This window comes from Calonectris borealis, chromosome 19 (genome assembly GCF_964195595.1).
Source record: "Calonectris borealis chromosome 19, bCalBor7.hap1.2, whole genome shotgun sequence".
Taxonomy (NCBI): domain Eukaryota; kingdom Metazoa; phylum Chordata; class Aves; order Procellariiformes; family Procellariidae; genus Calonectris; species Calonectris borealis.
In genome coordinates, this window is record NC_134330.1 from 2,334,052 (window position 1) to 2,351,753 (window position 17,702).

The window sequence follows — 17,702 nt, forward strand, 5'->3', positions numbered from 1 at the left end:
GTTTTTAATAAAGACTTATGACCTCACACTTGGTTTCACCTTTTTTTAAGTTTTCCTTTGAGGAAGATTGCTAGAATAAGAAATATTCCTGGCACAATATAGAGTTTGGGAATTTTCCTTTGTGAAGAGAGGGGGTGGAGTGTATGATTTTTCCATGTTACCCAGCTTAATGATTTTCTGTATTACAAAAAAGCTTTTTTGTGAGTTTGTAAATTTAATGGTGTGAAGCACTGACAAAAGATTTTGTGATCGCTTTGAGAGGCTAGAGTTCTCTGTAGTCACAAAATCACTGCTGATTTTTCCAAATACAGGCACCCTTTCAAACTGGAATATTTGGTTTCTATCTCATTCATGTCTTGGTTGCTAAACAGAGTCATACATGGAAGCTTGGACACAAATCAACAGGAAATAATGATCTTTTCAACTTGATTCTGCTAACTTTTTGTACTTAGCCATGTTTTTCTGCCCATCTTGATCAGGCTGCTGAGGAGGTTGGCTACCCTGTCATGATCAAGGCTTCTGAAGGAGGAGGAGGAAAGGAATCAGGAAAGTTAACAATGCAGATGACTTCCCCAACCTATTTAGACAGGTAACTTTTCCCATTGATTTGTACTGTCTTGTACTAAATGTTCAGGTTGGGTGATTCTGAGAGCAGTGAATCAGAAATGTTAAAGAACTGAAAAAGTCTGCATTATGTATCAGAGCCTGTTTAGCTACTTTGAATCATGAGTTCATGCTTTCTTTGCTCTGTATGTTGGTAGGATTTCAATATATCTGCATATTCAATACAATTGTCAAATGCCCAGTTGTCAAATGCCCAGCATCATAGGAGATGCTGAATAAATCCAAGTGATGAAGGGCATCTGCAGTGTAACTCAAAAATGTTGAGGGACACGAGGCCTTCTTTAGTTTATCAGTTATTTAGGAAAGCTGAGAGGAATAGAAGCGGCACTGTAATTATATACAAGCGAACACAGGATATTTTCAGCCTTAAGTAGCCCAGGGGAAATATTATGGATGTTCCTTGCTTAAAAATGAACTTGGGATGATTATGACCAAGACAGGTGTTTACAAAAAACCATCTGCCTATTTATATGCTGTCTCTGCTATAGGTTCAAGCTGAAGTCCCAGGCTCTCCAATCTTTGTAATGAGGCTAGCCAAACAGTCCCGCCACTTGGAGGTGCAGATCCTGGCAGATCAGTACGGCAATGCCATCTCTCTCTTTGGCCGGGATTGCTCCGTGCAGCGCAGGCACCAGAAGATTATTGAGGAAGCACCTGCTTCTATTGCGACTTCGGTGGTGTTTGAGCACATGGAACAGGTGAGAGTGGCTCTGCAAGTTCTCTTTTCCTTGTGAGACTCCCGGAACAGGCAGGACTCCTTTTTGATGTCGCCAAGAGTTTTGCATTGTTGAATCTTTTAAAGGAGCAATATAGGATTGAGTGTCTTAAACCGCTTAGTGTGGGCAACCACTCACGTTTCCAAAACTGAGTCCACCATGTGCTGACAAGCAGCTGTAGAGCTCCGTTCAAAAATGCGTGCACCCCAAAAATAGGAGGGAAGTGTGTTTTAAATGTATATCGTCATATCAAAAGCAAGCTGCAGGAGTTGTATGAATTGTCTAATGCTGAGTATTATAAATATTTGCTTCAAACTCTGCCTTCTATAAATTGTAAATGAAATAACCTGGAAATCAAAACTCCTGTGTCACATGCTTTTCTTTGAGCAGTTCTTGGGCCTGTTAGAAGCTTTTGGATGTTTCAGAATGCCAGCAAAAGAGTCTGAAGTGGGTAGGATGGATGAACAGAGCACTAAGCATAGGGCCTGGAAATCAAATACTCTTTTTTTCTGTATCCTAGTGTGCGGTGAAGCTTGCCAAAATGGTGGGATATGTGAGTGCGGGCACTGTGGAATACCTGTACAGCCAGGATGGCAGTTTCTACTTTCTGGAGTTGAATCCCCGCCTGCAAGTGGAGCACCCCTGCACAGAGATGGTAGCTGATGTTAATCTGCCAGCAGCACAGCTCCAGGTGAGTCAAGTGCCCAGGCCCCGTGCTCCTGGAGGCTTTCAGAAGTACTCGAGCTGTGGTATGTCGAAGAGGCCTGAGCATGAAAAACCTGTTCTCCTGAAGCCTTAAAATAGGGGGGCGGACTCTTGTCTGAGTCAGAGCCAGAGTTCTGTGTTAAAACTGGATCACATACTGACATTATGCAGATGACTAGATCTTGGTACTGATAGAGGAGAGAATATAGAAAGTATTAGAGCGCTCTACTAAATATGGCCTATATCCTCGTGTGCGGGTAGGTGATATATGACTCCTCCACGTTTCCTCCTCAACAAAAATACCCAAAAACCCAAAGGCCCATTTTGGTACTTTCTCAGCTTGGGATTTATCTTCTGTGGCTGGAGCAAAGCTTCATTCAGTATTCCAAAATATACAGGCATCCCTTCTGTTATGACTGTTTCCCTAAGTTATAGCTCTACCATTTGGCTCTTTCTGATTTGGAAAGCAAGGAGAGGTTATTTTCTACTTGTTTCTCCTGGACTGCTCAGGTAGACCTTCAGTTAAATGGAGTGTGAAGAGAAGCAATAGAGGAATAAAACATCGAGGTAGGAAAACTGATTTAAGGAAAGGTTGTGTGTAAAAAAGCCTGTCTCAACAAGCTTTAGCTGTGAATAGTTCAACTTTAAGGTCTGAAGTTATTTTGTGAAATGAGTTGGGTTCTGAGACTAGCAGTGCGATCAAATGCTGTGCCAGTTTTGAGCAGTGCATCGCCCACTCTGCCTCCAAGGGACAACAGCCTCTTCCCAGAGTTTCTAATGACAAAGGGAAAAAGAACAGACAATTGGATTTTTCATCCTTCAGCAAGTTCAGCAGTTGTTTGAAGTTCAGGAAAGTGACTTGGGTCTTTTTAATTTTGATGAGCAGTTCCTGACTTCCAGAGCAATTGTTTCCACCTCTCTAAGCCCCTCACTTATTGCAGATGATTCCTCCTCCTGGCTGAGGTCCCTGCTCTTCAGCCCTTCGCAAAACAGGATTTGTGCCTAATAATTACATACTTGAATAGATGTGGCAAAGTGACCAAGAATTTGTCTTGATTTATTGCCTTTTCAAGGGGAAGTCATGACAGTGGGTGACAGTTATGGCTTACATGAACGAGTAGGCTTTTTGTTGTTCTGATCCCCAAAGTTAAGAGGGAATCCTTCACAGATCCTGTAGAAAGCATTTGTTGCATATGCTGTGGCTCATCTGTCCCTTGTGCATCCCCGCCGAACTCCCTGTGTGCTGCCATGCTATCTCCCTCTTCTCAGCTCCCATCTTTTCCACCGGTGGATGAATGCCGCAGTCCTCTTTCCCTCTTCGTCTTAGACCACATTAGGGGCTCTAGGTGCTTTTCTACTTCCATATTCTCAGCCTTGCCATTCTTACTCTCTTGCTTTCTTTCTAGTTTCTTTCTTCTCCCTGCTGTTTGCATTTTGAAGTTTATTGGATAGATGGTAGAGAAAACAAGCAGTTGAACTGTAATGTCTTGTAGGCTGCTCAGGAGCAGGATCATCTTCATTTTGTCAGGAGGCTATTTGGCTTTGGCCTGAGCCTTCTCTCAGCAGGTGATTCCAGTAGCTCTATGTCTGTATTTGCTAGGCACTGAGTTTTGTAACTGGTCAGATGCTTTCCTCATTGTTGGGGCACCGTTCTTCATATTGCTGATGCTAGATACAATTTCATAGAATGGCACATTGATATTGTAACCAGGCTGGTCTTTTGTCTGGCTAATAGGCAGCTGAAATAAATGATTAACCTAAAGTTCAGCCTTTTTGAACTATAGCTGTAAAAATAAATCCCAGCTAATGAACAGAACAAGTGGGACTTTACCCCCAAAGGATACTGCCAGCAGCCAGTTCTGCAGGTTACTCTCTCTGCAGTTTATAGTTGCAAAATTCCACAGTTTCCTACAACCAATGAGGGGCCTTCTGTTCACTGGGACCTTAGTATATTTTTAACAGGCCGAATGCCATCAGCTGACTTAGCACTGGCCAGCTTTCTCTGGAGCCTTTTAATCAGTCAATGGAAAATACTGGCTGAAGGGCTTAAGGTGGATATTACACTGAACTCAGCTGTCCTGAGAAATATGAACGTTCCAAGATGTGTCAACGGAGAAGGCTCACGTCAGGAAATAGGCAGGCATATTTGCTATACTGGAACTGAAGTGTCAGCTTCTACAGAGAATTGGTGGAATTAATTCTTCAAGGAATAGGTATTCTCTGTGAGGAGAGAAACTTACTTGATAGTAATTTCTTTTATTCTTTTATTCTTTCATTATTTTTATTTTTATTATTATTTTTCCTTAGATTGCCATGGGGATTCCCCTCCACAGGATCAAGGATATCCGAGTGATGTATGGTGTTTCTCCATGGGGAGATGCATCTATTGATTTTGAGAATTCAGCCCATGTCCCCTGTCCACGTGGCCATGTCATCGCTGCACGTATCACCAGTGAGAATCCTGATGAGGTGAGTGTTTTAAATTCTATAGTTATTGATCACACTCTGGCAGCAAATTTAAAAGATTCTCCCCTAATCTCACTTAGCTGACGGTTCTGCAGACTCTGGTTAGACATAGCCTGAACTTATTTGTGTATATATCATATTGCAGCGCAAAGAGATGCTCTAGCCTTCAGAACTCTAATTACTTCCCTAATTCTGGATTATTTACTTTTTCTTTAGGATGTATAGCAATGTCTGTCTATCTTTACAGGGATTTAAGCCCAGTTCTGGTACAGTTCAGGAACTGAATTTCCGCAGCAATAAGAATGTCTGGGGCTATTTCAGTGTTGCTGCTGCAGGAGGGCTTCATGAATTCGCTGATTCTCAGTTTGGTCACTGCTTCTCTTGGGGAGAAAATCGTGAAGAAGCCATCTCGTAAGTAGTCAGAAAAGTGGTAGAACCTTGGAAATTGCTTGGTTTTGTCCTCTTCGATCTGAAGTGCCATGGATAAAACAAGACTCCTTACTTCTAGGAGTTTTAAGAGAAGTTTCCCTCTCTTTACCTTGTTTTCCACATCATGGTCAGGCTTTTCATCCTGTCTTGCTTTGCAATTCCACTGTGTTGTACCTACATTTCTACACTTCTTGCTTACTTCCCTGTATTTTTTTCCTTTCTGTTTCATTCCTGCCTTGTATATACCTGCTGCTGGGGTATGATATAGCTACCATTGTGTTGAAGTCCCTCTTTGAAAGCATTCAGGTGGAAGGCTTCTAACAGGAAACACATTGATAACTTGTTATGCCGATGCCTTATAATGGTTTATAAACCATTGAGTGTCCTTACATGGTGTGGAATGCTAAAGCATCCGGTCATAAGACAGGACTGTCTGACCTGTCATCCATGCTGTGTTTCATCCAGAGCCTTTCCTCTGTTCCATTCTGGATGGGATGGAGACCCCGTCTGTCTGTCTTAAGTATACTACTGACATGTGGGAGGTGCCTAGATGGTGATAACAGTGGGAACTCCTGATCTCATAGCCGGGCCTGGCTGAGCTGCTCTTGTTCACACCAGCAGCAGATTGAAGAGAGTCAATATTCTTTCATTCCCAAGCATGTCATATAGGATCTTGCTCCAGTGCACACGCTTCTGCTATTACCTTCAGACTGTTTTTTCCCAACAGCTCATGGGGAACTATCTAGAGTTACCAGCTTGCACATTACCGTTAGTATGGGATAGATAATAGGTATTCTTTTCTCTTTCAGAAACATGGTAGTGGCTTTGAAGGAGCTGTCCATCCGAGGGGATTTCCGAACCACTGTTGAGTACTTGATTAAACTGTTGGAAACAGAAAGCTTCCAGCAGAACCGCATTGACACTGGCTGGTTGGATCGGCTTATTGCTGAGAAAGTTCAGGTGCAGCTGCTTGCTTTACAGGACTACAAATTGGAGTGAGGAGGGGAAGGGGGTTGGTGGGCAGGCTTGGTGCATGCTGGTTGCAAGAGGACAAGGATTTAGGAGGGTTAATTTCCACTTACTATTTTATGAATAAACATTTTCCCTGGCCTTAATTCTTATTTCTATCAATATCCCAGGTCATCCCTGTCAGGGAAAGACGGTCTTAAAGTTGGCCAGAAAAGCATCTTAGTGTACGTGTGAATTAAGGCTAGTATTCTGGTTTGCAGTTTGGGACAGATGATAGTGGAAATGTAGGTGAAGCCTCAAGATTTGATCCAGGAAGAAAAAAATGTGGTTTTCTTTTAAGGAATTAGACGTAATTGCTTCTATATAGTGTTTGCATGGATGCTACACCAACTTAATTTTAAAGAGAGGATGGCCATGAACCAAAAATAGAACTGAGACCGTTGATTCTTCAAGGGGGTGTCCAGAATGGACTGCAGCTAAAGGAGATGTAACTGTGTTATATACCCTTTCTTTCTAGGCTGAAAGGCCTGATACCATGCTGGGAGTGGTGTGTGGAGCTCTGCATGTGGCTGATGTGAGCTTCCGAAACAGTGTCTCAAACTTCCTGCACTCTCTAGAAAGGTAAAATTGCAAGCTGGGCTGGTAGATAGCTGATAAGCACATCGTAATTAGTTTTGATTTACAAGTTTTGTTCAAGTACAATACAGTCCAGAAGTGCACAGAGCTTGTTATCTGCTGACTGTTCTCTGGCCCCAGGAAGCTCTTTATCTACTGGCCTAAGAAAACTGGCAGATATCTATGCATCTCCCCACAATATCCCCTGCTATTTGCACAGATTGGTTTGGTTTCTGGCAGTTTTGGCAGAATCTCCAAGAAATGGCTCAGAAATGTGGAGTTCTTTCTCTGTGTGCTGCTAGGGCAACATTAGGGAGTCTTGAATCACCAGATATTGTCTTCCTCCTGTTTTGAGGATTGATTTAATTTTCCAGATTTGACATAATTTTCCAAGTTGAATGTTTCCCACTAGTACTTAGAAAACCCTCTCTGCTCCTGCTGGCTTTAAAGTAGAGCAGGCACTGTAGGGAAACTAGTCATAACACTCTGTCAGGCTAAACCTGGTGTGATACAGGCAGGTATACAGGCAGGCGCTCTTAACAGAGTTCTTCCCCTTGGTGTCCTGTTGGTTAGTCCATATGTAAACAGAGCTGCAGGGGGAAAAGCTGCCTTATCCCTGTGTTAAGTCATGCTACATGTTCTGTAATTCAGGCTGTGATGTTCCTTTTGCAGACTCTTCTCTGACGCAAAAGTGGGTGAATGGAAAGGAGAGTAAAGCTGGTCTGTGTGGCTGGAGAGAGATGGGCTGGCTTTGTCAAGCTGATATGTGTCTCTCCTAAGAAGAGACGGTTTAAAAGCCTGCTCCCATCTCTCAGCTAGTGTTTTCCAAATTCTTGCATGCATCTTTGAACCTGCTTGGGTCCCTGATAGCCATTTGATTGCTTCTGGAAGACCAGTTTTGTTTTGTACTTCTCTTTCAAGGGGCCAAGTGCTGCCTGCTCATACTCTGCTAAACACTGTGGATGTGGAACTCATCTATGAAGGACGGAAGTATGTGCTGAAGGTACGCTCCACAGTGTGGAAACCCATCCTCTTGCCACTTCTAGTTGGAAACGTCTGTTTGTGTGCTGCTCTGGCTTAATCTTTGTAATATGTGTAATTATCGGAATTAAATCTGTGCAGAGTTTATTTTCTCTGCTTTAGTGGGGGTAAGAAATCAGTACAATCTCCCTTATGATAACACCCCATCACATCTTTCCATTGCAATATCTCTGTGTTTCTCAGTAAACATTTTAACCTTTCGGGGTCAAGAAATGCTCTGCATAGGGTGAAGAATCCTTTGTTGTAGACAAAGACTACTGCCTGTTGGTTGAACAAAACTTTCAGTTGATGTTTCTGAATATATAGATCTACTCTGTTGGGTGTTTGAGCCCAGTTTCATCAGCATGAGAGAACTTGTAGCAATTTTTCCCCTTAGTGTTGCTTTTTTTTTGCTGTGCACAAAAAACAATGTTAGAAATACTGTTTAAAGGTTGCGAAACCAAGCATAGAGAAGTTAGGAAATACTAGACTTAAGATTGCCTGTGCAATCTTAATTAGCTTCCTCAGGCAAATTTATTATGGTGAAGTTATTAATGACATGACCATATACTGTTTTTTGCAGCTGTAAGTATTCTGCACCCCTGCACCTCCATGGTTTTATCTTGGCACCCCTTTGATGAGAAATAGAGAGGCACTGAACAGCAGCTAAAGTATGCTTTAAGTGATTTACCCAGCTTCAAATAGAAACTCTGTGGCAGAGACTGTGATAGGATCCCTTCTTCCAGGGAGAGCTTTAGCTGCTTTCTCTGTGAGACAATCTTTTTTTGGTTTTTTTTTTCAAATCATCTCATTCATTATGAGATAATTTGAAGAAGAAACGGTATATGATTGCGTAATCAAACCTGTACAATTAATGCATAAGTGTGAGAGGATTAAATCAAGATTCATGGGCAGCATTAGTTCTGGCATCTCTTGACTGCTAAATTCTTGGCTTTGTGATCCCATCTAACATGAGAACAAATGGCTCTGTTCCCCGTCTTTAATTCCCACTGTTGCAGTGCTTGGAAAACTGTGTATGTTGCGGCAACCAAGGCACTGTCAATGCTGTGTTTATTTCCTGTGATATGTACCATTCTTGTTGATCTGCAGGTGACGCGACAGTCTCCCAATTCCTATGTGGTCATCATGAACAGCTCGTGTGTGGAAGTTGATGTGCACCGACTGAGTGATGGAGGACTGCTCCTATCTTATGATGGTAGCAGCTATACTACCTACATGAAAGAAGAAGTGGACAGGTAGCAACCTGTAAAGATTAATGTTTAACATTTACATACAAGCCAAAATTAGGTGTACTTGTAACTTTATGCTTCCCAAAGATCAGCTGGGAATGGAATTCTCTCCTAGGAGGAGGTTACTAGGTGTATTACGGATGAGTTTAAAGGGAGTAGATGCCTTCACCTGAAGAACAGATCTTGGCTACTGTAAGAAGATCTGAACGTGTACCAATTGTGGAGTCCGTATTCTCCTGCTAGTTCTTTAAAAGTGCCGTTTTGGCTTATAAAAACAAAAAACAGAACATGGAAATCTTTAAAATCCTTGAAACTCCACAGCTGACTTAGAAATAGATACAAAATTTACTATTTCAGTGCATTCCCTCAAAATTCCCTGCAGGAATCATAGCCATAAGGTCAGTAAATCTCCAGCTTCTGGAATGTGAACTGCTGCCCCCTCTGCCGGTTTCTTTTCGGTGACAAATGTAATGAATCTGGTCAGGAGTACAAAGATAGTTTGGGTAACTTTCTGGGTTGGAAAACTGTATAAAATCTCAACCTCTCAGTCTGCTACATGGGTGCATCCTGCCCTTTTCAGCTTTGCTCCGTATACAAGAGCATTTTGCATGAGGTGGGCAGTTTGGTGAATATATTGTGTATTATGTATGGCAAGTATAATCTCCACTAACATCACTTTTTGTTTATATGAAATCTTGAACTTCATTGGTTCTGGTTCTGATAGTGAGTGATACCTGTTGGTAGAGAAGAAGCACAAAAGTGACACACAGACAACCTTGCTAAGAGCTGTTCTATCTGGTTTCTGATCCCTGGCTTCCATAGTCCTGTTTTGACATGATTAATCTGAACTTTAATATGCAGGGCCATTCCGTTCAGCTCAGAAGAGCTAGTTGAAGTGTTTTTTTCTTTAGTTTTGTTTTGAGGTAGAATAGGGAAGGAGAGAATGGATTTTCCCCTTCCCATGCTTTCCACAAGAAACTCTGTTGCAGTGATTTGTCCCCTTCTTTCCTAGGTATCGCATCACTATAGGCAACAAGACCTGCGTGTTTGAAAAGGAGAATGATCCCTCCATTCTGCGCTCACCTTCGGCTGGGAAGCTTATCCAGTATGTGGTGGAGGATGGGGGACACGTGTTTGCAGGCCAGTGCTTTGCAGAAATAGAGGTAAAAGAGTCTTAAAGAACCAACTTGGCTGCAGATGCTGAATCTGCCCAGGCAAAAGCTGGGGGGATAAAAGGTTTCACAGTGTTTCCTTTCCGAATTTTGTCTGTGTTTTAACCTGGACTAATGCAGGAATCAGCAGTGAGAGTGAAGGGGTGGGGAAGAAATTACTTAACAGCTGAAATTTGAGTATTAATGACTCTATACCAAGTGATAAGCAAAATTTTTCACCAGTGAGACCGTGGTTATCATCTTGCTGCGGTACCAAGGAAGAGTGGGATCCATGTGTACTGTGTTTTCTAGCTGTGGTGAAGAAGGCCTTCTACTTACAGACCACTACTTAGTACTAACAGACTCAGAAGCAGAGTTACGTGCCAGGATTAAGTAACAAATTAAGACTTATGTGATTACCTGATCATTTATGAGGTTGATCAGATGAGTTAATAAGTGTCACTCCTCCCTTCTCCCTTGGAAGTTACTTAACTCTTAGAGAGGAGGAGGATGATGAACAATTTCTGCATCACTGTGAGGAAAGCTCGAGAGGTGTAGGAGTGCATGGCTCAAATCAGATTTGAGTGAGGGGAGGGTGTGTGTTGTTAGAGGGGCAATTAAACCAGTTGGGGACAATGTGTAGGAGAAAAATATCAAGCCAGAGGTCCAGATATTTTAGGTAAGTGCTTTTACACTCAACAGAGCCATGGCTAAGAAGGAACCAGCTACTCAATTCCTCTGTTCCCAGTTGTGGTGTATAGTATAAAAATGATAAAACTAGACTGTCTCTCCCCATACCCAACCCTCCTGCTCCAAGGGCAAGAGCTTCCATCGTTGATCTAAGGAAGCATCTCTGTTTGTGAAGAGCGGTCTGAGACCTGTGACCTCTAGAAAGTAATCCTAGTTCCTTCTGCTAAAAGTGAATATGTTGCTGTAGCTTTTGAGAGTGGCTCTCCCACTTCTAGCCTTTAGAGTGCAGCAGCTGCAGCAATAAATTGTATCTGCTTTGTTCATGGTGTTGAATGTGGGACCTTGAGCACCTGTTGGTCCAAGCAGTGTGGAACAGGTGATGTTCCTGAGGATGGCTTCCTGCTGCGCTGATTTGTGGCCAATTATTTTGTTCTACCCTTCACTTTAGTGTCTGGGGTTTCGTTCCCAATGTGTGTGCTTTTAAGCCTTTGAGAAAGCCTGAATGCAAAAGGTGCTTGTGCAGTTAGTTTGTCTGTGGTAGGACAAACTGGCTCACAAAACTAGAATGATTTGGGGAACATGGAAGTTGAGTGTGTAACCTGTTTTCCTTGCTACAGGTGATGAAAATGGTGATGACGCTTACAGCAGGAGAATCAGGCTGCATCCATTATGTCAAACGCCCAGGGGCAGTCTTGGATCCAGGCTGTGTGATTGCCAAGCTCCAGCTGGATGATCCCAGCAGGGTTCAGCAGGTGAGAAGTTGCAGGAAGCGCAGATATTTGTTGTGTTTTTAATAGGGGACTGATGTTGAGAGTGGTACGAGACGGTTCAGTGTACTGAACCAATTTCAGATTTGTGCATTGTACTGGAATTGTCACTTTACCATTTATTTGTCTCAGATGAGGACTAGGACTCAGATTATTGTCTCTTTCTCTGATTCAGGCTAAGCTTATGTACCATTCTTGTTCTCTTCTTACCTCCGTACTATTGTGGGTACATGGCTGTCTAGGATGTTAGAGGTTGGCCAGATTTTTCTATCTGCTTTATTCCTATGCAAGTTTATTTAACTCCTTTTTATCATGTATTCTTCTCTAAGGGACCTTCTTTGGGAGGATGGGAGTTGAGATCCCAACTCCAAGAGCGTCGGGCCCTGCGAAAGCAATTAGAGCAAATCTGGAAATACAAAAAAAGAGCGTAGGGCATGGATCTTTTTTAAGGTGAAAGGCAAAGAGGTATATTCATTTAGGGATGGTAGGCTGGGATGTAGCTGGTGGCGGTGGAAGAGAATCTATTGTTCTTTAGCAATAGGTAGTTGAAAATTGTTGTCGTGCAGGGGGTGGAAAGTGATTATCAGCACCAAACTTTTGGCTTTTCCTGTACTTTTCTTTGAGATTTTTGGTCATCCTGGATGTAAACAATGAGATCAACTGTAATGTATTTGGGAGAGAGGCTAGAAGCTTATTTTGTGGGTGTACACAACATAGAACGGTGGGAGATCCAGCTCATAACTTTTCTGTCTCTCAACCAAGTGCATTTTCCACTCTGGGAATTCTTCCAAGTTAAATCTGAGCCTCCAGTTGAGGATAACTGGATGTTACTGCCATGGCTGATGCCATGCAGGAGGGCTAGTGACACTGTGCTGTTCATTGTGTTTCCAGGCTGAACTGCACACGGGTACCTTGCCGCAGATCCAAAGCACAGCACTTCGAGGCGAGAAACTCCATCGCATCTTCCATTACGTCCTAGATAACCTGGTCAATGTGATGAATGGATACTGCCTGCCGGAGCCCTACTTCAGCAGCAAGGTACTGGTTACTTCTTGTTTCAGAGCGAGAGCGCAAATACTCTTTCAGTTCAAGGTAAGGCTCGCCAATTTGCATGTCACAGCCAGAGGACCAAGAGTCATGGCAGTACTACCCTGCTCGTGCCAGCTCGATTCGCTTTTCTTTCTTAGACTTCCTTATAGTCAGTCTCACCAGAGAGTAAGATGGGAGAGTCCAATCTGTGGCACCCAAAACAAAGACAAAGAAAAGGAGTTGAGCTTGATCTTTACTGCTTGTGCCTGCAGACTTGTACATGGGAGCTGCGTGCATAGCCAGCTGTGGTAGAAGTTCTAGAGGGAGGAGGAAAGAAGGTGGACAAATCTGAGTCAGCTGTTGGCGTAAGGTAGCACAGCAGCTTTGTCATCTACCTCGGTTCTCTCTTTTAGTCCCTGGAGTAGCTGTGTGATAAAACAGTATTGAAGAAGACCTCAATGAAAAGCCTTTCCTTTTCTCCCTTCTTGCTGCTTATTCTTTTCTTCATGCTTGTCTTTACACTGACTTGTCTCTCTCTAGGTGAAAGGCTGGGTTGAGCGACTAATGAAGACACTGAGAGATCCATCTTTGCCTCTGCTGGAACTTCAGGACATCATGACCAGTGTTTCTGGACGGATCCCACCCAATGTAGAGAAGTCCATCAAGAAGGAGATGGCCCAATATGCCAGCAACATCACATCAGTCCTTTGCCAGTTTCCCAGCCAACAGGTGATCAACCACACTTATATAGAGGAATAAAAATTGGTTTGTGTTGGGGCAGAGAGAGAAAATTCCTTGAAATTATCTGGAGGTTAGTTGGACCTGAAAGGTGCGTTTGAACATGAGATCTTCATGATGAAAGATGCTTACCTGTACCACCTGAGCTTAAAGGCTTGCCTCCTTTATCTGTGCTGAAGGGTATGTGTTCCCCGCTCAGTATTGCTTTAAACAGGCAGTTTGGAAGCAGTTTAATCATATCAGTGGCCTTGTGGGCATTTATTTATTTGCTTTTTGCCTGATACATATGCTGCAGTGCTATTTGTAGGTCAACGTAGCCTTAAAAAAGAGTGATTGCAACTAAGGGAGGCCTGCTCAGGTAATGAGATGTTGGAAGATGATTTCTCCAATATACGATATTGTGCATTGATTTTTGGATCATTGTCAGGTCATTAACTTCCTTAGCAGTTTAAAGCTTTGGCCTTTGCTGGAATCTTCTGGAGCTCTAGTCTGGTCTGTCTGGAAGTTCTCAGCTTCTCTGCTGGTTGTTCAGCCAGATTGTCCCATCCAGGACTGGGACTGTCATGTGATTGCTCTCTTTCAGATTGCCAATATCTTGGATAGCCATGCAGCCACCTTGAACCGCAAATCAGAGCGTGAGGTCTTCTTCATGAACACTCAGAGCATTGTGCAGCTTGTACAGAGGTGAGCCATTTTCAGGAATGCCCCCTAACTATTTTTTTTTTTTTTCCTGCTGCTGCTTGAAAGACCTGAGCCTGCTTGTCTTTATTCAACTGGTTTTTACCACACTCAGAGTCTAAATCACTAGGAATAAGCGTGCATACTTCCCCCAGGGAGGTCAACAGTGAGGGGGCCGTGTGTGTGCCTCCTGGCTGCCTGTATGAAGCAGAAGTACAGGTCCTTCCTCTTTTTCCCTTTGCCATATGAAAGAAAGATTGAACTTCTGACCTGACACTGGTCACATCTTGGCCATTTCATCAAGCTGCTGGTGTGTGTTATGCCTTTCAGTGTCTAGAGTTTTGAGTATTTTTAGAAGAAAAAGGACATTTTGATGCAAAACATGAGCCGTGCTACCCCACAACAGTAATGGCAGGGGTTTTCTATTCACAGAACAATTGGGGTTTTCAGAACGAGGTATGCTTCTTTTCGTAAGCAAACAGGCTTATTCTGCCGCTCCTGTTGAGTGTTACTCACTTGCAGGTGTTGAGAAGCAGGGCTGTGCCGGTCTTAACTCAGCGCTAGGTTTGACTTCCTTGCTTCTGCAGGTACCGGAGTGGTATTCGGGGTCACATGAAAGCAGTGGTGATGGATCTGCTCCGTCAGTATCTGAAGGTGGAGACTCAGTTTCAGCATGGTGAGTCTCTAAGCACATCAAGGATTTGATTTCTGAAAGAACCACATTTGGTCCCAGAAGGTCCACATGGACCCCCTTCAAGAAAGATTACTCTAACTTTACGGTAAGGCTAAGCTACACAGGTGTTCTTTTAAAAGTCTGCCAGTCAGATCCTGTTTTTTGTAGAGGAACTTATGTCCAGTTTGAGTTTTTGTGGTAAGAGTGCTCATAATGCTTATGGCAAGCAAATCACAAACTCCACCCCAAAGCTGTCTGTTCTGCTGATTTTCCACTGTTGGAATATCCATCATCTTTTACATCCTGTGTCATCTCACCCACAGTTTACATGTCATAATATGACTCTGGTCCCTTTTCAGTGTAGGAATGCTCCTTTTCCCTGCAAATCTTCAAAAGAATAGCTCCTATATGAGTTTATGATCCTCTGAATGAGGGCTTTTGTATGACCTGGAGTAAAAAGACAGACTCACTGAATTACGAGTTTCTTTGTGTTGCCATTTCTAGTCTGTTATTGAGCTTGATAAGGCTCAGCCAGTCTGTGTAGTCTCTGCTTGTTCTAGATCAGAGATGAAGCAGTTGTCCTTTGCATTCCCTCACTGACTCTGTCAGCAGTGGCCCACCACTGGAGGGTTCCCCCACTTGGGTATTCTGCATGTAGAAGCTTCATATTAGAAGTTTGATTTTTTTTATTTCCTGATTTCTGAGCACCTGCAGAAAAATTAGAATCAGAAAAACTGTTTAAATTCACCACGCTATTTAGTTCTATATTGCCCGTTTATTAAATTCTATAGTAAGAAAATCAAGTGCAGTAAAAAAAAGTAAGTCACCGAGTTATTTGCCCCTGCTGTAAAATACCAGGAAGCTGTGTGCTGTTCATAAGAACAAACCTCAAACCTCAGCCTGAAACTGGGAATTGAAATAAATGCATTGCACTGCTGTATCCAGGCACAAGATGGCAATGAAGCACTAGCTAATTTTGAGGCTCTAGCTCTTACAGGTAGTTCAGATTCCGCTCCACTTTTCTTTTGTCCTGCTCCAATACCCACAGCAGCCTAATGGTACTGCAGATTCATTTCCACTTCAATTTGCTGGTGGTAGAGGATGCTATTATTATATTTTGGTTGTTATTTGAATGAAAGACTGAGCTCATCATTCCTCTCTTCGTATTGCTCACAAAGAAGGTATTTGGTATTGGAACTGTTTTAATAAGAGTAAGATGTTTAAATTAAAGTTTGCAGTTGAGGGGGTGGTGGTGGTAGGAATGTTTCCTTCCCAGAATTGATTGTGTGGACCATGCAAAGTAGATTCTCAAAACATGTATGTAGAAAAATAAAGACACATCTAGTAACTTGTATTCCTTGACACACAGGTTTGGAGACTGGAAAAAATATGCATTTCTGATTGCAGGTCACTATGACAAATGTGTCTTTACCCTTCGGGAAGAGAATAAAAGTGATATGAATGCTGTATTGAACTACATCTTCTCACATGCTCAGGTCACCAAGAAGAACCTGCTTGTTACAATGCTCATTGTAAGTTGTCTATTGATGCTCTAGAAATTTGCTGCTTCTTGTAGTTATATGTTTGATGCTTTGAAAGGCACTGAATTGACAGCTCTCATCCTTAAAGATGCAAGGCTTCTAGCTACAGAAGCAGTGGCAGCAGTGTGGAGTTTCTTCATGTGTTCTTAGGGCATGCAAGCCATGCATTAGAGGAGACCTAGAACATACTGTTCAGCTCAGTGTCTGTGCACCTTCTGGTTCATGACTGTCCTGCATTGATTGCCTGTCAGAGTGCAATGAAGGCTAATTATGCAAGTGATTTGTGAGCATCTGTTGGGAGATAAGAATGCAGACTTAACTCTTACACAGGGAGGATGCTAGAGGCTAACTTTCAGACACTGGTCTGTGTCTATACACTTGGTTTAGTTTGCTTCCTCATCCTCAGGGGTCTCAAAGAGGTCCTGTCTTTATATAGCTCATGGTATTCAAACTGGAGTTGCTTGGAAAGAAAAGCAATAGGCTACCAGCACAAAAAGCAGGTGATTTTTTTGTGGTAATAATTCTGTGATAGCAGCATTTTTATGGTCCTTCATTACTAATGAGGGTGACTTCCTGGTAGCGAATGGCATTAGCCAGCCCATATGGAGGCCCTTGAGGGGTTTCACGTGCTCTTCCTTGATGAGCCATAGTTTGGTCTTACAGGTTTGGCAGTGGCTCTCTTAGCTTCTTCCTGGTTATAGTCTCAGAAAGTCTTACCTCAGCTCTGCAGTGGTGCTTTTGGACTGGCTGTACTCTGGGCTGCATGGTGGAATCTGACTAGGACTCAATATCTCAGCACAAAGCTGGTCACTCCAGGTCAGGCCTCTGACCCTTGGGATGGTGTGCGGCTGTCCAGAGGGCTTGCAAAGGGATGGGGAATCTCCTGGGGTCAGAATTCCTCTGGGGTCAGACATAGATTCCACCCTAGAAACACGAATGAATCCTCATGCCAGGACGTGCCATCACCTTCTCATGTTCTTCTGGCTTGTTGTCGATGAAAAATCTCAGTTCTCATTAACTTCAGTCCCACTCTAATAGGTAAAACTCCCAGTAAATTACATTCCCAGGAAAAATGAATAAAAAGCAACAATTGAGTCCTGTCTCTTTTTTCCTCTTCCCTAAAAAGCCTCAAAAATCCTTGTCCCACATAATGCTTTTAAGCAGAATGAATGCCCACCTTTCTCAATGCAGGATGAATTTAGCTACGACATGATTTTCAACAGACTAGAGTTAACCGGCTTTTTAATAGGCTAATTACAATACTATCTCTCTCTGCCCCCACCCCACCCCTTTTTTTTTTTTTTTAAACAAACAATGTGGTCTGTTACTGCCAGAAATATGTCCAAGTAGCCATCCACAAAATAACTCTCCAAAGCAGAAAAAGAGTCATAATTGTCCTAGGCTGGGGCTGGGTTTCTTAAATTCTAATTTGTAAGATATAAGGACCCTGGCATTCTTTCTTTCTGGCTCTCCTTTCTTCCCTTTTTTTTTTATCTTTCCCTTTTTGGTGTGCGGTGTGATTGTAAGTAACGCTTGCCTTAAGAATCTCATTATTCGAACACGGAGCCATATTTCCTCTGAGAATTCTGGAGTAGCTTTGAGCCGGGGCTGTTCATTTCTCAAGTAATCATGCTGGCGTGA

At 42.8% G+C, this 17,702-nt stretch overlaps 1 protein-coding gene across 1 annotated transcript in view; it reads left to right on the forward strand.

The window, feature by feature from the left end:
* Positions 1–17,702, forward strand: part of ACACA (acetyl-CoA carboxylase alpha) — a 136,181-nt gene that overhangs the window by 24,029 nt on the left and 94,450 nt on the right. Inside the window, 17 exon segments of the mRNA XM_075168367.1 lie at positions 480–534; positions 537–589; positions 1,113–1,322; positions 1,861–2,031; positions 4,353–4,514; positions 4,759–4,922; positions 5,750–5,900; positions 6,427–6,530; positions 7,446–7,527; positions 8,655–8,800; positions 9,807–9,957; positions 11,253–11,387; positions 12,294–12,440; positions 12,972–13,160; positions 13,753–13,853; positions 14,435–14,523; positions 15,928–16,052. Of these exon segments, the coding sequence (XP_075024468.1) occupies positions 480–534; positions 537–589; positions 1,113–1,322; positions 1,861–2,031; positions 4,353–4,514; positions 4,759–4,922; positions 5,750–5,900; positions 6,427–6,530; positions 7,446–7,527; positions 8,655–8,800; positions 9,807–9,957; positions 11,253–11,387; positions 12,294–12,440; positions 12,972–13,160; positions 13,753–13,853; positions 14,435–14,523; positions 15,928–16,052 (2,235 nt within the window).